Source organism: Lytechinus pictus, chromosome 12 (assembly GCF_037042905.1).
Source record: "Lytechinus pictus isolate F3 Inbred chromosome 12, Lp3.0, whole genome shotgun sequence".
Taxonomy (NCBI): Eukaryota; Metazoa; Echinodermata; class Echinoidea; order Temnopleuroida; family Toxopneustidae; genus Lytechinus; species Lytechinus pictus.
Genome location: NC_087256.1, coordinates 1,427,060 through 1,451,003, shown reverse-complemented (window position 1 = coordinate 1,451,003; position 23,944 = coordinate 1,427,060). Strand labels below are relative to the sequence as shown.

General features: G+C 35.9%; 1 protein-coding gene across 1 annotated transcript; it reads right to left on the bottom strand.

Annotated features, from left to right (window-relative positions):
* LOC129273180 (histone-lysine N-methyltransferase NSD2-like) lies at positions 1-23,944 on the bottom strand. Its single transcript, XM_064107831.1, has 14 exons — positions 23,893-23,944; positions 21,732-21,850; positions 21,063-21,186; positions 20,089-20,289; positions 19,343-19,522; positions 18,719-18,878; positions 17,823-18,031; positions 16,564-16,676; positions 15,567-15,713; positions 14,580-14,702; positions 8,720-8,978; positions 8,014-8,120; positions 7,101-7,311; positions 1-4,837 (listed from the first exon to the last, which is right to left on the bottom strand). Exons 1-14 carry the CDS (start codon positions 23,942-23,944, stop codon positions 3,993-3,995), a joined length of 2,850 nt encoding a protein of 949 aa, XP_063963901.1. The 3' UTR covers positions 1-3,992.

Here is a 23,944-nt window from a genome sequence, read left to right as displayed (position 1 = left end):
TAATTTTTTCCATACAAATTCTTTGACTGGTCATTTATTTCTCTCTATCCCCTTCAAAGATTCAAACAGGTAACTTTGCAAGCAGAAGAATCATAAATCTCTACTAACAATAAATTACAAGAAAAAAAAGGCTCAATTAAAATACCAATGCTATTTCACAGATAAATTTACAACTTCAGCAATGAACAAACGCATATCCATAAGACTCAGCTGATGAAAATCTCATAGATATCCAATGTCTTTAAAAAATACATTCTTATAACTTTGACAAATTCAAATTGAAAATACAAACTTCTGGTACTTTTATTCTGTTATGAGATCAAATCCACATTCAATGCGTCTCTAATAGATATCCTATTCCTAGAAATTTGAATTGGATATTGTAGAGTGTTTTCTAATTCAATCTGCAGTGCAAATTGCAATGTACATTAATACAGATCCACATTGACTGTGTTCATATCAGTAAATGGATTGACCCCCTCCCCAAATAAAAATTTTGATTGAAGAAAATCCTCTTCTCAACAATACTTGAAAGAAAGTCTGAGGCATATCCAACGTAAGTCCTCTCTACATATGCAGCAAATTTACAATAAATGTTTACTTGATACTGATAAGCTTTGTGGATGATTCTATAAAAATAAATGACCTTTTTGCTGGCCCAATCAAACATTACAAACTGCTCGAGACATGATAGTTTGAAAGGGATTTCATATGAATGAAAAGAGACAAATTACTTCATGAAAGGCCCACATAAAGGGGATCAGACATTCATACTTTATGGAATAGGACAATTATTTCAGACTTGACCACGTCGCAAAATATATGGAAATCAACGGTGAGAAATCTAAATATTACATTGACAATTCTGGCTTCCTTTGCAGTTATGGTAACTTTACGATTAAGGTAACTTTATAGTAACTACAATTCCGGTTACTACTAAGGCAATAGGGCCCTGCCACCAATTAAAATTAAGTGTACCGTAGCAGTTACCATACTAGAGTGACTTTTATTTGGAACCCTGGTGCGCAGAGCAATGGCTTAAGTAGAGATGGAAATGGTAAAATGATGGACTGAAAACACTAGTGAAAAATAAAATCATGCAAGTATATTGACATATAGGCCCTACTGTGAAATTATTTTAAAGAGTTCAAGCTTAAACACTCAATCAAGTAATATCAGATCAGAAGAGTGGTACAAAGATAATTGTTTTGATATCTTGCTTTACACATTTAAAACATGTCCAGTGATCTGACTACATCATATTTCTTTTATTTTTGCAATCATTTCATTTATTATTTCAAGTGAAGACAAATTAATATTCTTGTGACATTTTACATGTTATTGCAAAATATAGGGCAAAACTGAAATGCGTGTGACTTAATCAGGCACTGATCCAGACAGATTAGACATAATAGTTTTGAGAGTCCGACTACAGTGCAAAAACAATATGGCCCCTAAAATGCTATTGTGTCTAATCCTGCAGGATACACACCTGGACTTAATTGGTTTTAGTGAAATGCAGCCACGTTATGCACTTAAAACTCGTTTTGATGCCACAACCAGTATGGCTCATTATATATCAATTAGTCATTAACATTAGACAATTAGTACAAAAAGTTATTAATCAAGTGTTCATTGGTAAATAGGCATGAATTCTAATCAATATTAACTCTTTGTGAAACCACCCCCAGAATGTTTTATACACATAATAGAATTCATCATGTAAGACGTGATCAGATTTAGTTGGCATCAGAGGATCATTAAAATAAAGTTGTTCTCATGAAATACAAGCAAAGAAACACAAAACAATATATATTTATGATCACATTGCATCCTTCAAAATTAATTTTTCATAAATTTGTAACAAAGGTATGTCCGACATACCACACCTTGAGAGTAACTGAAACTGAATGATGTTTGGGTGCTAGCCTGCAATGATATATCACCACTGGGCTCTTATAAACATATCTGAAAGAGAAAGAGGAAATGAAATAGGAAAGAACATGGAATGCACAAGAGAAGGAAATAAGTGGAAGGAGGGAAAGTGTAAAGAAAGAATAAAGAAAAGAGGAAATGAAAGATGGAGAGATAGTGCAAAGAAAAATAAAGATGAAAGGCTAGCAAAAGAAAGGGGGGAGTGGAGAACATTAAAAGAAAAGAAATGGAAGGAAGTAAGAAACAAGGAACAGAAAATGAATAGAGGAATAGCAGATGGACAACCTAAATATAAACGGACAAAAAAAATAGAGTACAATGGTAACCAATGGTAACCATGTTTAGTGGTACTGGTATACAAAATATCAATCATGTCAGATATCCGAGGATGTAAAAAAAAAAATTACTGGCAGTGATAATCCCCATCATAATTTATCAAATCATGATTGCATTGATCATAAGAGCAAAGAAACTAACTTCAATCAAACTTAAATGCGTCCATACTCAAAGATGGGGGAAAAGTAGAATTTCAGGTCTTAAAGATCGCAGCATCTGTACATATTTGTCAGCTAGAACCGATTGCCCCTACATGTGGCAATACAAAACCAGGGTCCTGTTTCACAAACACTTCTTATAATAACAAACGCATAACTTCTTTAACAAGTTGATTATCAGCCAATCAAAATGAATGATTTCAGTAGCTTTTAACTGTAATTGCCAATTTGTTATAAGTTTTTTGAAATGGCCCCCAGTATTCATATACAAGGAAACAATTTTTTCCCCAGTCACCAGAACCAGTTTAAAGATTTATCATGAGACCATTATCTGTCACATGACAAGAGACATTGTTCTGATGCACAATATTGAAGTGGAATAATATTATTAAGAGTATCACGTTCAATTCATCAGCATTTTTTTTTTTTTTTTGGGGGGGGGGGGGTATTATTCTAATCTTAAGTCCGAGAAACAAAACGGCACAATCAAGATTTTTTTAAAATATTTTGCCAAATCATCACCAGATTTAATCCATTACTTCAATTCATTCTTTGTTTGAAAGTTCTTCAGAATATAATAATAACTATCAATTCATGTCTGTTTCACATAATTCCCATTGTGAATATGATTAACAATCACTGTATTCAAATATAGATCAATCACAATCATTGACTGAAAATTGCTGAATAATTGTACTTCTATTTAACAGAAAATGAAATTGATGGTATAGTTCAACCATAATGATATAAACTGAATTCATAATTACCCATGTTTATAATTCAATCTATTTATTCATTCATTCTATTTTGTTGGGAAAGGGAATGAATTCACAAAATGTGTCACTTAGATACCTCAATTTGAAAAAAAAAATCATTTAAAAATATTAAGTCTTGATGAAATCCTACATAGGCCAATATATCATGGCACATGTAGACATAATTCTGGATATAATTTCACCACATTATTTCACCACATATGCTCCATTACACATTTATGACTTTCATTGTATTCCATTCCAGTTTTATCCGATTTTAAAACATTATTAAACTTATCTTTCAATAAACACTTTTTGTATCTTTTTATCTTGTTATTGAAATGGACATTCAATTTCAAACAGAATTTGGCATCATTACAAAGGGTGACAGAAAGTATATCACTAACACACCATGATATTATCAAGTTAGGGGAGGGGTCGAGGTGCAGGTTGCAAAAAGCGTGGTCTAAGAATATGTGGGAAATTAGAATATACATGACCAAAATAATAATATAAAACAGAAAAGCAACTTTTTAATGCAAAATATACAATTTAAAGAAATAAGCAAAAAATGTTCAATCTTAATAACTAAAACTGGATAAGAGAGATAGAGAAAGAAAAAGGCAAAGAAAGAGATATGGAGAGAAAGACAGAGAAAGAGAGAAGGGGGTTAGGGAAGGGGTCTTAGGGCAAGCAAACTATAAAATAGTTAAAATAATGCATTGATTGAGACAATTAAAAAATTGGGGTTACCTCTTCAACATCCAAAATACTGAGAGAAGAAAACACAATACATAATTTGATTTCATCAATTACTTTCTAGAGAACCATTGACCATTGTAGGTGCTGTGTTTGCTACTTCATGTTTCTTCTCTCTTCTAGAGGTCTTCTCCCTTTCTTTATCTTTTTTGTCTCTTTTGTTTTCTTTGTCCTTTTTGTGTTTCTTATCTTTCTTTTTCTTCTTTTTATGACTCAAACCTTCCTGTGCATCACCCGAGACCTCCATACTATCCTCCACTTTGGGTTTCTTCTCCGTTGTCCTTTTCTCAACCACACTTTCATCGATAACCAGTTCCGCTTCGCTGTCGTCATCATCAAATGTAAGCAGGCTCACGCTATCAACAGGATCTGAGCTTATTTCTGGTTCTGCAGGCTGAATTTCCACTGGCTCAACTTTAACTTCTGGTTCATCGCTATGGATACCATTAACCTTTGGTTTCTCATCCCTATCCCCTTTGTCTCTCTTATGCTTTTTTCTTTCTTTCTTAACCACTTCATCTCCGTCCGAAGACTTATCTTCCTTCTTCACCTTCTTATCGTCTTTGTCCTTTGATTTTTTATCACTTTCATCCCCGGACTCCTTTTTATGTTTGTGTCGTTTCTTCTTCTTCTCAGCCTTCTCCTCCTCAGCCTTGACTTGTTGCATCATCTTAGCGAGATCTTCTTCCATCTTGAGTAGGGCCAGCCGAGCTTTCTCATCCTCCATCTTCTCAATGTCCTCCAGGTCATGCTCTTGACAGAAGACCTTGTCGTTGATGATGACGGTGGTGTTGCTTGAGTGGAGCTTGCAGTAGGAGTTCGGGCATACTTCACATAGCTTGACGGAACCCTTACCACAAACGTCACAATGGTGCCAAGGACACTGCCATTTACCTGCAGAGGGGTGAATAGAAGGTTCATTTAAATTCAGTTTACTGAGATAAAAACTGGTAATGCAAACAAGGTCAATAGCATGTCATCTGTGGGCTGATGTTAAGACCTTGTATCTCAAAATGCAAACATTTTGAGGAACTCAAAAAACATACCGCAATGGTTGCAACCACATAATGTCTGAAACAAAATCCTAATTCCTGGAAAAACTCCCAATAATAATAACAATATTCCGCATTTACATAGCACTTAATACATCCCAACGACATCTCTAAGCGCTTTATAGACACATTATTACCCCGGTCATCAGATCCTTGCATGCCCGCATACAATGTATGCACCTTCTCCACTCCCTGGGGAGCATTCCAACAAGAGTTCCGAGACTCAATTGCTAGGCATACTACATATAGGCTTTCACATCCTACCGGGTACCCATTTAACACCTGGGTGTAGAGTGGCAAAGTGTCGATTAACGCCTTGCCAAAGGACGCTAGGCGATGGTGGGATTCGAACAAACCACCCTCTGATTGCAAGGCAAGAGTCAGAACCGCTACACCACAACGCTTCCATAATATTTTGCAAATTTTGATATACAGCCCATAGACAATGCACGGTTTTAAAAAATGCACTGAAAAGCACATAACTGAATAAGCCGTTATTTACATAATTCCGTCAAACATAACAATGTGAAGGAATAAAACTTAAAATGAGGGTAATAATTTTATCTTCATAATGAATAATGATACTGTTTGAAGCAAAAGAGTAAAGACAAATTTTGTTCAATAATAATGCAACTTATTATTTGTTTGGCATCAACTGTGTTTACAGAGTGAATGTATCTACTCTACTGAGTGGTCAAGGTGCTGTGGTCATCAATACCCTGCCTTTACATATATATTTAAATATACTACTATACAAGCTTAGGCATTACAGCGTCAGAGGTGTTGCATATAGCTGGTTTCAAAACTACCTTTCTGATCGCAAACAGTTAACTTTTTTAAATAATATTAAATCTAATATTTTGCCAATAAAATGCGGTGTCCCACAAGGAAGTATACTAGGTCCTTTGTTTTTTTTTTATTTATGTTAATGATATTATCTATTCCTCTAAAATATTAAAATTTGTACTGTATGCAGATGATACTAATATTATATTGTCACATAAAATGAACTAAAATTGATTGAATTAGCTAATAGTGAACTTTTGTCCGTTGCAAATTGGCTTAAAGCAAATAAATTGATGATTAATATAAATAAAACCAAGTGCATAATATTCCGTTCATTCAAAAAACATTCTGTCTCCAACTTCACAGTTAAAATGGATAATACTGAAATCGAAAATGTTCACAGCATAAACTTTTTAGGTGTAATAATCGAAGAAAGACTAAATTGGACAGAACATGTTAATAATATCCATGGGAAAATAAGTATGTACATAGGTATCATGCGCAAAATTCGCCATTTTATACCTTTAAAAACCCTATTCATGTTATACAATGCCTTCATCTTGCCGTATCTAAATTATTGTGGAATAGTTTGGTCAGGCACTAATTCAAAAAACATTAATCGGTTATTTGTTTTGCAAAAGAAAGCAATTCGGCTTTGCACAAACTCGCACTACCTTGCTCACACTACTTCTCTTTTCAAAAACTTAAATACATTAAAGCTCTCTGATTTGATTAACCTGAAATTGGCAATCTTTATGTTTTCTCATTTTAACGGGTCATTACCTCCTATTTTAGATGATTTATTTTCTAATAGTAAATTCAAGCACTCATTTAATACACGTAATAAGAATAACGCTATCTTGCCACATTGTCGTATAAATCTCACTCAGCGTAACTCCATCATCTTTAAATGTACTAAGTTATGGAATGCTCTTACATCTGAAATAAAAAATATACATTCACAATATGCTTTTAAATCTAAATATAGAAAAGTTATTTTATCTGCATATTGATTCTACAAAACCTACACAAACCTTTTTTTTTATTATGTTTTTTTTGTGTCTGTTGTTTGTAGTCTGGTTGTAATTGACCTATTGTAGATTTTATTGTTCTTTTAAGTTCTTGATTTACCATGTCATAATGTATATTTTGTATGTAAGGGGATCACTGTTTAGCAAGCCATAGGCTTTTGTTGTGATTCCCATACACATTTTATTGTATATATCTGCTTTGCATTTTATGAATTATTAATAAATTGAATATTTGTTGATAAAGTTGATATATATCTGTATTGATATATATCTGTATAACATGCTTACCATATGGTTGTTTCTGTAGACCTAAGCAATCTAGATGATATGCTTTAGGACATGTCTTGACATCACACATGATAAGCTCTCCTCCTTCACCACATCTGAAACAATAATCCTCATGTTTGACCTTGGGGATACCTAGTTTGTTCTTCTTCCGTTTCTTCTTTTTGTCTTTGGCTTGTTTAGATCTCTCCTCCATAGCCGCTGCAGCAGCAGTCTGTTTACAAGACAAAAATATTTATAAAAATCAAGCTACAATGCTCATCTTCGCTAATATATATCTTTTGTAGTGAATTTAGCAAATCACTGAAATAACTCACTGTAATATATACATATCAACTACTTTGTCAATGTTCAGAGATAGTATTCTATCATAGTGGTGTTGAAATTTACTAAACTAAGACATAAATTTTGAGGATGAAGTTCAGTGTATGACTGTTGCATAACTAGAACAGAGCGATCCCTGCACAAATTCCATGGGAATAGCAGACAAGGAATTAAATAATGTATTTTAGTCTGATGGTCAGAGTGTTCAAGTCATGGCATTCCTTTAGCAAGAAATTCATCTATATTGTGCTGACCTCAACCAAATTATTTATTCCTTGAATATACTCAGAACTGTACACCCGATTTAAAGCCAAAGATATTATGTTGTGACTTTGAATAGAACTACCCCCTCCCTATTTCATAAATTCCAGAAGAGTAAACTTATGCAAGAATGGCAGTAGAAATACTAAGGCAAGTAATCAAAGTCAGCCCAGCTTCCCTCCGGCAGTAAACCCACCAGTGACTTTTTATTACAACTCCTCACATTTCACCATAGATAATACAATGGTGATTGCGGGGAAGCTGCTGTGAAGAGATGCAATGTGCCTTTATAGCAAGTGCGTAAATCTACTTTTAAGAATAAGAGTCATACCTTAGGTCTGACCCCAATGAATCCACTGCAGTTTGGAGCACCACATTCACATCTTTTCTTCTCATTTCCAAGACAATCTAGATTATAGTTGAAACTTATCTCCTCACCTTCAGTAAAAAAATTAAATAAATGAGTATTAATTACACATTTTTCAACTGCAGATCACACAAGTATGAACAAATGTGGCATTAGACTTTTGAGAATAAGGTATTCAGAATCTTTCATTTGTCAATAAACCATTAAGACATAACATACATCAACAACAAAAAATTGAGAAAAAAAATACTTTACCAATTATCACACAGTACTTTAATTATACCACAACTGTTCTTTGACAGAGTATACACACCCAACAAAGATGAATGTGTATTCTTTTGGTCAATGAATTACTCTCCCTCATAGCTTGCTAAAAATGTTCTAAGAATGTCAACATTTCATTGAAAACAGTGAGGAGGCATAATTTCAAGCGAGGATGTAAAATTGGAAACTAGATGACTGATATCAACACAACCATCATCGTACTATTGGGATGGAGGAGGGGGGGGGGGGGCTTTATAACAATACCCTGTAACGTACTGTGATAATATAATGGACCGTCCAGGCATATCAGATTTCATTCTTCAACTTAAGATTAGAATTAGGTTGTGATTAGATCAAAAGCCCTAAGGATCCAGGAAAAACCACCGAACACACAAATGAATCATACCTGCAGCAATATTCCTGATTGCAAAGAGCCCAACTCTCGTGTCTCCATTCACTGTCCATTTCTGAGTCTCACAGTTAGGTTGACATGAATGGTTCATAAACCTAGATAGGTTACCCTTAGGACCAGCATCAATGATACGATCTTTATCAAGGGTTAGGAAATAGAAGTCTGTGATGTTCTCCTCATGGGCCTGCTTGATCCGACGTCTGCATTCTTCCTCATCAACCAACTCACCCACATACTCGTTGACGAAATCGCCCTGCATAGGATTGCGGGCAATAAGAAAAAGGTGATTTTGATTGACATCTCTGCTCGAATTATGAGTTTTAACTTGATTGTTTTAACAACACAATGTGAGATAATATAGAGGGTAACTTTTCTCACAAACTTCACATGCATCGTAGTAATAACATTTGAAAAAGAAAGGGGAATGAGACCAGAAAGCTGTTTGTAAGTGAGGCACAACTTTAATAGATATGACTGTTGAACTCAAATTTTCTGTTTTAACATAACATAAGTGTATTCATTATAACCTGAAAAAATATTGAATTCTCATCCAGATGACTGTTAAAAATGAGAATCGTTATCAACAAAATGAGAATTCAACTGGAGCTAATGGGAATAAAAGTGATCGAGTTGAATCATGTATGGGCAGGAGACAATATTAGTATTATCATTAATTATGCAAAATATACATTATTATTGTTCTTTGACAGAGTATACACACCCAACAAAGATGAATGTGTATTCTTTTGGTCAATGGATTTCTCTCCCTCATAACTTACTAAAATGTTCTGAGAATGTCAACATTTCATGAGAAGCATTGAGAAGAAAAAAAGAAATAAATTGTGAAACTAGATGGATTCTTGACAGAGTACAGTAAAATATTAAATAAACCTATGCCATTGATAGAATTGAAATCAATTGCATACTTAATTTAGTTTTAAAGTACTTTAACCATCTAAGGTACCTTGTCAAAAGGTAGAGCATCATCTTTCCTGTACCTGGGGGTCGTGTCATAAAGCTGTTCAAAAACTAAAGAGTGACTTTAAAAACGACTGGTGATCCTTTTTGGTGGTAAATAATATTTACCATGAAATGTTCATTGGTGATTATTTAGAGCATAAGAAGGTTCACCAGTCGTTGTTAAAAGTCGCTTATAACGAAAGGAAAGTTTTAAGTAACACCCACCCGCATTGAACTCGTGAGCGGCTTTACATTACCAGTCCTTATATTTCATCATAGACAAAACAATGGAGAATGGGGCTTATCATCTTTATAGCAGGGGGCCGTTTCATAAAGCTGTTCGTAAGTTAAGAGCAACTTTAAGAACGACTGGTGAACCTTTCTTACTAGTTGAACCATCGTCAATGAACATTTTGGTGTATACCATTCACCACAAGGATCACCAGTCGTTCTTAAAGTCGCTCTTAACTTACGAACAGCTTTATGAAACACCCACCAGGTATTTGAATAAAACACACAGTTGTTGATGCGGTGATCTTGTACAAACCTTTTTTATATCAACCATAGATATGAGACCCTATCCTCTATGATGCACTGATCTTGTACAAACCTTTTTGATATCAACCATAGATATGAGACCCCATCCTCTACGATGCACTGATCTTGTACAAACCTTTTTGATATGAACCATAGATATGAGACCCCATCCTCTACGATGCACTGATCTTGTACAAACCTTTTTGATATCAACCATAGATATGAGACCCCATCCTCTATGATGTACTGATCTTGTACAAACCTTTTTGATATCTACCATAGATATGAGACCCCATCCTCTATGATGCACTGATCTTGTACAAACCTTTTTGATATGAACCATAGATATGAGACCCCATCCTCTATGATGCACTGATCTTGTACAAACCTTTTTGATATGAACCATAGATATGAGACCCCATCCTCTATGATGCACTGATCTTGTACAAACCTTTTTGATATCAACCATAGATATGAGACCCCATCCTCTATGATGCACTGATCTTGTACAAACCTTTTTGATATGAACCATAGATATGAGACCCCATCCTCTATGATGCACTGATCTTGTACAAACCTTTTTGATATGAACCATAGATATGAGACCCCATCCTCTATGATGCACTGATCTTGTACAAACCTTTTTGATATGAACCATAGATATGAGACCCCATCCTCTATGATACACTGATCTTGTACAAACCTTTTTGATATCTACCATAGATATGAGACCCCATCCTCTATGATGCACTGATCTTGTACAAACCTTTTTGATATGAACCATAGATATGAGACCCCATCCTCTATGATGCACTGATCTTGTACAAACCTTTTTGATATGAACCATAGATATGAGACCCCATCCTCTATGATGCACTGATCTTGTACAAACCTTTTTGATATCAACCATAGATATGAGACCCCATCCTCTATGATGCACTGATCTTGTACAAACCTTTTTGATATGAACCATAGATATGAGACCCCATCCTCTATGATGCACTGATCTTGTACAAACCTTTTTGATATCAACCATAGATATGAGACCCCATCCTCTATGATGCACTGATCTTGTACAAACCTTTTTGATATGAACCATAGATATGAGACCCCATCCTCTATGATACACTGATCTTGTACAAACCTTTTTGATATCTACCATAGATATGAGACCCCATCCTCTATGATGCACTGATCTTGTACAAACCTTTTTTATATCAACCATAGATATGAGACCCCATCCTCTACGATGCACTGATCTTGTACAAACCTTTTTGATATCAACCATAGATATGAGACCCCATCCTCTATGATGCACTGATCTTGTACAAACCTTTTTGATATCAACCATAGATATGAGACCCCATCCTCTATGATGCACTGATCTTGTACAAACCTTTTTGATATGAACCATAGATATGAGACCCCATCCTCTATGATGCACTGATCTTGTACAAACCTTTTTGATATGAACCATAGATATGAGACCCCATCCTCTATGATGCACTGATCTTGTACAAACCTTTTTGATATGAACCATAGATATGAGACCCCATCCTCTATGATGCACTGATCTTGTACAAACCTTTTTGATATCAACCATAGATATGAGACCCCATCCTCTATGATGCACTGATCTTGTACAAACCTTTTTGATATCAACCATAGATATGAGACCCCATCCTCTATGATGCACTGATCTTGTACAAACCTTTTTGATATCAACCATAGATATGAGACCCCATCCTCTATGATGCACTGATCTTGTACAAACCTTTTTGATATGAACCATAGATATGAGACCCCATCCTCTATGATGCACTGATCTTGTACAAACCTTTTTGATATGAACCATAGATATGAGACCCCATCCTCTATGATGCACTGATCTTGTACAAACCTTTTTGATATCAACCATAGATATGAGACCCCATCCTCTATGATGCACTGATCTTGTACAAACCTTTTTGATATCAACCATAGATATGAGACCCCATCCTCTATGATGCACTGATCTTGTACAAACCTTTTTGATATGAACCATAGATATGAGACCCCATCCTCTATGATGCACTGATCTTGTACAAACCTTTTTGATATGAACCATAGATATGAGACCCCATCCTCTATGATGCACTGATCTTGTACAAACCTTTTTGATATCAACCATAGATATGAGACCCCATCCTCTATGATGCACTGATCTTGTACAAACCTTTTTGATATCAACCATAGATATGAGACCCCATCCTCTATGATGCACTGATCTTGTACAAACCTTTTTGATATCAACCATAGATATGAGACCCCATCCTCTATGATGCACTGATCTTGTACAAACCTTTTTGATATCAACCATAGATATGAGACCCCATCCTCTATGATGCACTGATCTTGTACAAACCTTTTTGATATGAACCATAGATATGAGACCCCATCCTCTATGATGCACTGATCTTGTACAAACCTTTTTGATATCAACCATAGATATGAGACCCCATCCTCTATGATGCACTGATCTTGTACAAACCTTTTTTATATCAACCATAGATATGAGACCCCATCCTCTATGATGCACTGATCTTGTACAAACCTTTTTGATATGAACCATAGATATGAGACCCCATCCTCTATGATGCACTGATCTTGTACAAACCTTTTTGATATCAACCATAGATATGAGACCCCATCCTCTATGATGCACTGATCTTGTACAAACCTTTTTGATATCAACCATAGATATGAGACCCCATCCTCTATGATGCACTGATCTTGTACAAACCTTTTTGATATGAACCATAGATATGAGACCCCATCCTCTATGATGCACTGATCTTGTACAAACCTTTTTGATATCAACCATAGATATGAGACCCCATCCTCTATGATGCACTGATCTTGTACAAACCTTTTTGATATCAACCATAGATATGAGACCCCATCCTCTATGATGCACTGATCTTGTACAAACCTTTTTGATATGAACCATAGATATGAGACCCCATCCTCTATGATGCACTGATCTTGTACAAACCTTTTTGATATCAACCATAGATATGAGACCCCATCCTCTATGATGCACTGATCTTGTACAAACCTTTTTGATATCAACCATAGATATGAGACCCCATCCTCTATGATGCACTGATCTTGTACAAACCTTTTTGATATGAACCATAGATATGAGACCCCATCCTCTATGATGCACTGATCTTGTACAAACCTTTTTGATATGAACCATAGATATGAGACCCCATCCTCTATGATGCACTGATCTTGTACAAACCTTTTTTATATCAACCATAGATATGAGACCCCATCCTCTATGATGCACTGATCTTGTACAAACCTTTTTGATATGAACCATAGATATGAGACCCCATCCTCTATGATGCACTGATCTTGTACAAACCTTTTTTATATCAACCATAGATATGAGACCCCATCCTCTATGATGCACTGATCTTGTACAAACCTTTTTGATATGAACCATAGATATGAGACCCCATCCTCTATGATGCACTGATCTTGTACAAACCTTTTTGATATGAACCATAGATATGAGACCCCATCCTCTATGATGCACTGATCTTGTACAAACCTTTTTGATATCAACCATAGATATGAGACCCCATCCTCTATGATGCACTGATCTTGTACAAACCTTTTTGATATCAACCATAGATATGAGACCCCATCCTCTATGATGCACTGATCTTGTACAAACCTTTTTGATATGAACCATAGATATGAGACCCCATCCTCTATGATGCACTGATCTTGTACAAACCTTTTTGATATGAACCATAGATATGAGACCCCATCCTCTATGATGCACTGATCTTGTACAAACCTTTTTGATATCAACCATAGATATGAGACCCCATCCTCTATGATGCACTGATCTTGTACAAACCTTTTTTATATCAACCATAGATATGAGACCCCATCCTCTATGATGCACTGATCTTGTACAAACCTTTTTGATATCAACCATAGATATGAGACCCCATCCTCTATGATGCACTGATCTTGTACAAACCTTTTTTATATCAACCATAGATATGAGACCCCATCCTCTATGATGCACTGATCTTGTACAAACCTTTTTTATATCAACCATAGATATGAGACCCCATCCTCTATGATGCACTGATCTTGTACAAACCTTTTTGATATCAACCATAGATATGAGACCCCATCCTCTATGATGCACTGATCTTGTACAAACCTTTTTTATATCAACCATAGATATGAGACCCCATCCTCTATGATGCACTGATCTTGTACAAACCTTTTTTATATCAACCATAGATATGAGACCCCATCCTCTATGATGCACTGATCTTGTACAAACCTTTTTTATATCAACCATAGATATGAGACCCCATCCTCTATGATTGACCTTGATCTGAACTGCATCAGGGTACGCTCTCTTCTGAAATCTTTGATTCTGGCATTTCTCTTTGGCAGGACAGATCTAAAGAAACAAAGAAGATGAATAAAACTTGTTTGAAATACTGCTACTTATTACATGCACCAACACCAAGGCAGGTCAATACTCTCTCATGCTGGAATCAACTATAACTTTGTTTATGCAATACAGATAACACTTATTTCAAAATACCAAAACCCGTTTTGATGTATTCTCAACGTATATTTAATATCAGAATTTTGTTCTTTTTTTAGGTTACTCTGTTCATTTGTGTTGTTATACCTAGTGGCCTGTACAGCTAACTGTAAAGGTGCTTGATAAAAGTAATTATTATTACTACAGTTAAAATTATCATTCTCATCATCATCATGATGACATACCGACTAAACAAGTGCAATGTGAAATACCACATAGAAATGGCAGAAATGGTAGTCATGCGAGTTAGCAAACATGCTTGATTTCAGAAATATTGAACAAACAAAAATGAAGACAAGTTCCATGAGGCAAAATATCAAATATTAAAATATTAATTATACTATTAAATGTTCTTTGACAGAGTATACACACCCAACAAAGATGAATGTGTATTCTTTTGGTCAATGGATTAATCTCCCTCATAGCTTGCTAAAATGTTCTTGGAATGTCAACATTTTTTCGGAAGCAGTGAGGAATATTATAAAAGTCATTGATATCAACAATAAATTTTATTTCTGGTTTAATTTGAATTCTGGCGTAAACTATGGAAATGATAGTGAAAAGCTGTGTATAATGCTGCATTGCAATGGAACCATCAATATAAAAACAGATTGGCCCAATTCTTTCAAAGGTCACATGCATCACACACAAATAAGCATGTATGGGACCACATCCAAATTGTGCATAGTCAAACAGGCTTTAGAGACACCATACCTGTGGGTGGCATTCAATGAGGAGTATTCTATTGAGGCAATCTGAATCAGGTCCACATGGATTCTCCATATCAGGACGACATTCACATGCTTGACATTGGGTGATATCAAACGCTGGCATTACTACATTACCAACAGGTCGATTCGTCTGAAATATTAGAAAGAAGAGAGAAATTATGATTAGATTGCTCTGTGTCACAAGGATGAACAAGGAATGTAATGTAAAATAAGGTTAAACAAGGCTATGAGTAATCTGTAAGGACTCGGGGGTTGTCGCAAGAAAACATTTGCAATCAATTCCAATTTCAATTACAAATCTACAAGGAAATCTATTCATATTTGTTGATCCAAGAAGCAGACCCTCAATCAATTGCCAATGAAATGAGTGACTTTCAATTGATTTTGGGACCTGACTTGCGTCAATTGCAAGTTTCCTGCAACACCCCATTGGATAGGCGTTTTGTGAGCCAGTCTGATTGTACAGATCTATGTGTATCATTCAGAATTGATTATTTGCATCTGGTGTATTGAGCACATTGCAAATGTCTGGATCAGCTTGGCAGCTTCGACGTTATCACCATCATAATCATCATCATCCCCTATCATATTATCTAACTCAGTTGGTTGTAAAACTGGGTTCCATCTCTGCTAAAGATGTGACTTCTATCTTCAACTATTTCCATTACCTGTACACTATGCTGCCCAAGATACAGTCATGGAATACATACTGCCGTACTTTGGCAAAAGGAAGCAAGTTACAAAAGTATCATTTGTTGTAAATGAGCAATGTGTGTTCGTAATTTACATAGGCGTCAATGCAATTTAACAGCATATTTTCTTCAATATCTTTCCATAGAACGATCATTTCTTCCCCAAATTTTGCCTGAACATGCAACATACAAAGGATGTTTCATAAACAACAACAACTCAAATTTGACTGATGTGTCACTTGCTTCCTTTTGCCAAAGTTGGGCAGCAAAGTGTACTCATTTACTAACCTTTATGAATTTGAATGGCGCTGGTTTCTTGTTGCTGTGTTCTATTTCTTTAGCAATCTTCTGCTCTTTAGATGCTTTCCAGATTTTGTATTTCTGTGATGCTTCCTTCAAAGCTATCAGAAAAAAACCATAAAAAGTTTCAATCCATCAGACAAAATTGTATGACATGCTTCATATCATATGCTCCAAAATTATGATGTAAAGCAAGATAATGGGCATCAAAACAAATTTAAATGTTTGGCATTTCGATTGACCCTGAAGATTCATACATGATACACTAAGAGACCATTAACAGGATGCCAACTACAGAGAATCAGTGCATCTATATTTTTTATATGGTCATGTTGATTTTTAAGAAAATAAATCATACTGGCTAATAAGAATCTTAAAAACTTGTCTCAAATTCTAAAGGGAAAGATCTGTTATTAAATATCTGCATACTGCTGATATACTAGACAACACTTACCAAAACCTTTTTTCTGTTATTTTTATTATTATCATAATCATCATTTATCATTTAATCATTATCGTCAATATAATAATAATAATAATAATTAACATCATTTATATAGCGCTTATCACAAAGAATGTCTCTAAGCGCTTAAGGAAAATACATAGGAAGACAAGAAATTTCAGCTAAAATCAAATTATACATGTTAACAGTTGAAAGTAGACAGTTAAACCGCATATATTCAACTAATAATGTTTAAGTTTGGGTGGGTGGGTGCTGGAGTTTGCACACAGAGAAAGAATTCATACTCATTGAACAATATAATGAATACACAATCTTAATGGTGCACAATACAAACACTACATAAGTAAATATAGACTGACAGACTATTGAATGTTCTTTGACAGAGTATACACACCCAACAAAGATGAATGTGTATTCTTTTGGTCAATGAATTACTCTCCCTCATAGCTTGCTAAAAATGTCCTGAGAATGTCAACATTTTATCGGAAGCAGTGAGGATTATAACAAAATGTATTTTCCTGTTATTCTCCACCATACATCTTCAAAGAAAAAACCTATACTGACATTGCCAAGAGAGTCCATACCAAGGCTAAATTGAACAGCCAGTCTCTTGGTGATGTCCCTGCTTACTTGGAATACTCCCCAGGGAGTGGTGATTGTAAATATGCGGGCAAGCCAGATCGATAGCCAAGGTAATAGTGAATATATAAAGTGCTCAGTATCCTTGTTTTCATACAAGCGCAATATAAAAGCAGACGATTTTTATTCTGAAAAGTGTCCATACCTAGACTAAAGTGAGCAGCCAGTCTCTTGGAGTTAGCAGTATCCCTGCTTCCTTTGTCACCTTCCTGGTACTCAAAGACTCTTCCTTGATGGGTCCAGAAGTAATCATTGGATCCAAAGAACTGTACAGGAAACTCTCCTACAATGTGAGTCTTGTCTTGGATGTTCTGAGGGACATCCTTGGGGTTGCACACACGGCCAGGCCACCATCTGAAACAGAGGAAAACTCAAACTACAGTCAAACCTGTGTTAGCAGCTACCTGCCTCATGGCAGTTGCCTGTCTTTAACGGCCACTAAAGCAGGTTCCCATGGGGTGCATAAGGTGTCTACAGCAGTCACATGTCTATTAACGTCAAAAGAATTTATGCTTCCCTTGGTGATCACGATAGACAGGTTTCAATGTGAAGGAAAATGCTTGCTCTACATATTTGGACACTGTATAGATTTGAAATTGTGATAAAATTCAAGACTGCCACCTGAAGCAGACAGGATTGGCGTTATCTATCCAGTTGTAACAAAGCATAAATGTTCTTATGAGAAGGTTGAATGCCTTCAGCGGTCTCTATGAAACCTGATTATTATGATCAATACATCACCACAGACCACTATTGCATCAACTTGGTGTCAAAATTAGGTTGCTAGATTACTTCTCAATTTAAGCTATTCTGACTTCTAAAACTACAGACCAAAGGAAAGAAAATGCTCATTCAACCTGGTAAGCTGTCATAAAGTACACTCATCGATGCAAGCAATTTATTGGACTAATTGAAGAGAGTCTTTTCGATTAATTTCTTCCCAAAGAAGTGGTTGAGAACACCTATGATTTATATCAAGGTTTTACGACAGATAAAAGAATACTTCCAAACTGATATGAAGAGTTAACAGCGAGGACATACCTGTAGTTGCCTAGTTTGACCCAGATGATATCACCATAGCGTGGTCTCTTCCCGTTGACACAGTCTCTACAGAACCAACTACCTTCTGGTACAGAATCTAAACCTAGACATTTAGGATGGTACGCAGCAGGGCAGCTCTCACAGCATATCAGATCACCACCTACATATAAAACAAAACATTATACAGTCTTACATGGAAAACAGAAATGTCTCAAAGATGCAAGGATTCACATAAAAAGCAGAAAAGATATTCCAGCAAAAATCATTTCCTGGACAAACCCAGCCCATTCAGTCAAAATGGCAGTCTAGCTAATGATATTGCTAAGGTTTTGATATGTAACACATCCAATTCATAATGAATCAGAAGTATTGAAATTTTAGTATAGTGTGTGGCATAATAATACACTGTTGTTGTTAATGGTGCTTCGACTAGCTTTTGTCCTGTGCACCTATTGTTTCAGAGATGTTACCTTGCTACTATGGATTAAAATATAAAAGTAAAAAGACACCTCCATACATGACTGGTTCTACAAAAACATAATACACTCCATCAAGAAACGTTTCATGATAGAAAACTGTGTTGTGAAGCTTGTGAGACCACTCTATGACTGGATCCATACTCACCCAATGAACAGGTGAAACACCAGCTCACACTAACATGGGTATGGTGCTTTTGTGATTTGATTGCTTGAAAATGACGACTACAGACAAGGGAGTTTGCAGCCAAGACGATACTCCCAGCCGCTATGCAAATATCCCCCTGATGGTAGGCTGTAGGGCAGCGGACACAACGCATCAAACGACCTGATAAACAATTACATAAACAAAATTATCTATCTGAATTATCAATGATCAGTTTCACCCGACAAGCTGGTAATATTCTCAAAATCATATACCTAAATATTCAATTTTTTCATATATTATCCTCTCAAGTTAGATTTTTGTAATAAAGTTACATTCCCAATACACTCTGCATGTGAAAGAATGAATTCCTATCAAGTATTCATTACCTCATCTGGGTTGAGTGCAGCACATTGTGGATAAATTTCTGAATGAAGTTAAAACTTTGAGGTAGGGTTTGAACCCACAATCCTCGGATTAAAAGATGAGAGCTGCCACCACTACACCATGATGACTCGACAGTCAATCAGAAGTCCAGTTTTTAATCCAAATTTGTCCCCGTTGAACAGAGTTGGCCGGATTCAACTTACACTCGCTGCAATCACCCTAACCCACTCTCTTCACTTTGCACGATTCCATGCATCATCCATCCTCACCCAAACCATCCTACTCGCCTCCTCTTGCTTCTCCCATATCTCTTTGGCTATCCCCTCCTACTTGTGCCATCCACAATGATAGAAGAGACCTACCTCTTGATGCTTTGGTGCTCTTTGGGTTATCAGCAAAGCATGCGACGCAGGCATGAAGAGGACAGGTGAAGCCACGATTATCAAACCTGGTGAGTGGGAATCGTCGGATGCAATCCTCATGATAATATTTACCACAGACAGGGACATGACATCTCTTGACCTCCTGGTCAGATTGTTTGCAGACAAAGCAAGAATGTACACCTACAAAAAAGCATATATATGATGATTAGGTTTCTAAACATATATAACAGTAACACCTTCATTTGTGCAAGAGGTAATTCCTGTTGATATCACTGTCATCATCATCATCATCATCATCGAGTCACTTTTAGGAGTTGTGGTGTGTACCTGTAATTAAAGCTACTGGAGGCAAGTTATGAATTGACGCATAAATTTAATATTCCTCTTCCAGATGGTGACATTAAAGGTCAGTCAAAATGTAATATGTGATAGATACATATCTGTGAAACTTGATCACACACATGCCATCATTTTTTCATGACAGATCAGAAGATTGAAAATTGAAAAATAAACTCATAAATGTTCTTTGACAGAGTATACACACCCAACAAAGATGAATGTGTATTCTTTTGGTCAATAGATTTCTCTCCCTCATAGCTTACTAAAATGTTCTGAGAATGTCAACATTTCATCAAAAGCAATGAGAAATTAATAATTTTCACCAAGTGTGTGAACTTGCAAACTGCTGGTCTAATGATATCATCATCATGATGATGATCATCATCATCATTTCTCATGGAAACTTTAAATAAATTTGGCATTTTTGATGTTGTGTTCCTTAGTTTCCTACAAACTGAAAAGTCATTTATTTGAAACATTTGCATGCATTTCATGAATAGTTTTGAGCTATAGTATACCGCTACTGATTTCCTTTCATTCGTATCAGGGCTGTACCACATAAAAAGTGCAAGCAGCACGATTGGGATACATGTATTTTAGGTGTAATGCCTTACCTGATATGCATTCATCGCATCGGAATGAGCCAGATGGCGCCACCTGTAGTCCTATACAGTCCAGGTGGAAGGCTCCACAGCATCCTCCCTCACAGAGAAGCAACTGACCTGTTCTCTCACAGACCTAACCATGGAAATAAATAAATTGTGATATACTTTTCAAATATAGCTGTTCAATGTTTCATAATGTATTTTATTCTTCCTACAAAATACACATTATACTATAAAAAACAACCATTAACCCTTCCCCCCTAAAGTACAATAAAATCATATTTCATCGGCTCTCTTGACTTGGCTTTATTTTGGATTTCATGTAGCGGCTACCTACACAGCACATAGGTTCACATTTCAGTACTCGTGGAACTTAATGAAGGAATAAAACAAAAAGGAGGGGAGATAAACAAAGCACACAGACAAGAACGATCACAATTACAGTTAATCGGTTGACTACTGAACAATTCCAATTGGTGTTGTGAAATACATTGTTATTGTACTTTAGGTGGTTTTGTATAGGGACCAACCGGTTCCAGTGGTAACTTGTTAATTGCACACTTTTCTCATCTTATTTCGCATTTTATAAGGCCAAAAAATAAAAATACCGACATCAAATATGAAAATAAACTCACATGAAATAATCACTAACAGAAAGGAAATAAATAAAGTTATTACCTGGCAGACATTTTCTTTCCTAGCAGCTCCGCTACCTGCTGTTGGTCGTTCTTTACCAGCTCCGTTAGAGCTACCGGTAGTACTCCCTCCATGCTGAGATGAAGTCTCAGAACTTGCAACTGTACACAGATAGATTATAACATATGCTTAGTCTTTATGATCTATTTCATAGAGTATCAACAACATTTGTTGTCTGCCAAATTGTCAGATCTGACAATTTCCCTTGCTTTTTATTGGCTAAGTGTCTGACTGTTCTTATGGTAGCTGTCTGAAAAATCATCCAACAAGTCATTTCATAAAATGCTCCCCATGAATACCTGTAATGTGCTGCACATTTTAGAATCTAATAAACACAGAGCAAAGAGAAATAATTGTAGTTCATAGTTGCTACTCCGTTTTGTAACATGGTTGGCAGCAATTGACTTGTGACCAAATGCTTTCTCTCAATTCACACACTAAACGGCATGGTGTCGCACTTTAATTTTTAGTGAAATGATGGGTGGGATAGAAAGGAGGGTTCAAGACAATTGCTTTGAAGTTTGTCAGATTTTGAAAATACATGTAAGCTGAAAATCACGTGGTAAACAATTTGATAAGGCTATCCAAGATTTTTCTCTGGAAGGAGAAGAAATTACTTTCCCCAATTTTTGCTTAAGGGTCAAATTTTGACCAAATCTGATTTCAACATTATTAAAAGAATCTTGCTATTAAAAATAAACAAGTGGAATGCCTCTGGCCGTCTCACCTGCATCACGCGATTCAATATAGCAGCAGTGCTGATTTTGAAAACTACTATAACTCGCACAAGATGTTCAGTGATACTTGGTTACTCTTATTTCCACGTTTTATGAACTAGACCAATACACTTATAGAGATATGATGGCAATTCAACAAATATCCCCAACGTGGCCAAAGTTCTTTGACCTTACATGACCTTTGACCTCGATCATGTGACCTGAAACTCGCACAGGATGTTCAGTGATACTTGATTACTATTATGTCCAAGTTTTATGAACTAGACCAACACACTTTCAAATTTATGGCTGTAATTCAACAAATACCCCAATTTGCCCAAAGTTCATTGACCCTAAATGACCTTTGACCTTGATCATGTGACCTGAAACTTGCACAGGATGTTCAGTAATACTTTATTACTATTATGTCCAAGTTTCATGAATCAGATCCATAAACTTTCAAAGTTATGATGGTAATTCAACAGATACCCCCAATTCGGCCAAAGTTCATTGACCCTAAATGACCTTTGACCTTGGTCATGTGATGTGAAACTCATGCAGGATGTTCAGTGATACTTGATTAACCTTATGTATAAGTTTCATGAACTAGGTCCATATATTTTCTAAGTTATGATGACATTTCAAAAACTTAACCTTAGGTTAAGATTTTGATGTTGATTCCCCCAACATGGTCTAAGTTCATTGACCCTAAATGACCTTTGACCTTGGTCATGTGACATGAAACTCAGGCAGGATGTTTAGTAATACTTGATTAACCTTATGGCCAAGTTTCATGAACTAGGTCCATATACTTTCTAAGTTATGCTGTCATTTCAAAAACTTAACCTCAGGTTAAGATTTGGTGTTGACGCCGCCGCCGCCGTCGCCGTCGGAAAAGCGGCGCCTATAGTCTCACTCTGCTATGCAGGTGAGACAAAAATCATCATCATCATCATCGTATCGTCATTATCAATACCATCATCATCATTTCCATCATCCATGCTATGATCATCATCACAATCTTCATCATAATTTTGACAATCATTGTTACAATCACAGGAATTGTCATCACCACTGCATCATCATTGCTATCACATTGCCATCAGCATAATCATAATTGTTATTTCACTTCTAAAGTTTACTCAAGTTTGCACGGTCCATTAGGAAATCTCTCCATCCTTCTTTTACAAACTCTATTTCAACCTCTAGTCTATGCTCATATCCTCCACCCTTATCACAAGTTTGCAATCCAACTTTAATATATAACACATTTAATTCAATTATCTTCTCTTTATTATTTCCATCAGTTCTTTCTTAGTCCAAGTGCAAACTTTCATTTTGCTACAACACTTCTGTGCTAATTTTTTTTCTCCACCAAATTGAACAGTTTTCTGCCTCCCCTCCATTAATAACTCCTATCTCTCTACCCTTCTTTATCTGTCTCTGCCTCTCTACCCCCTTCTCTCTGTCTTCCTCCAT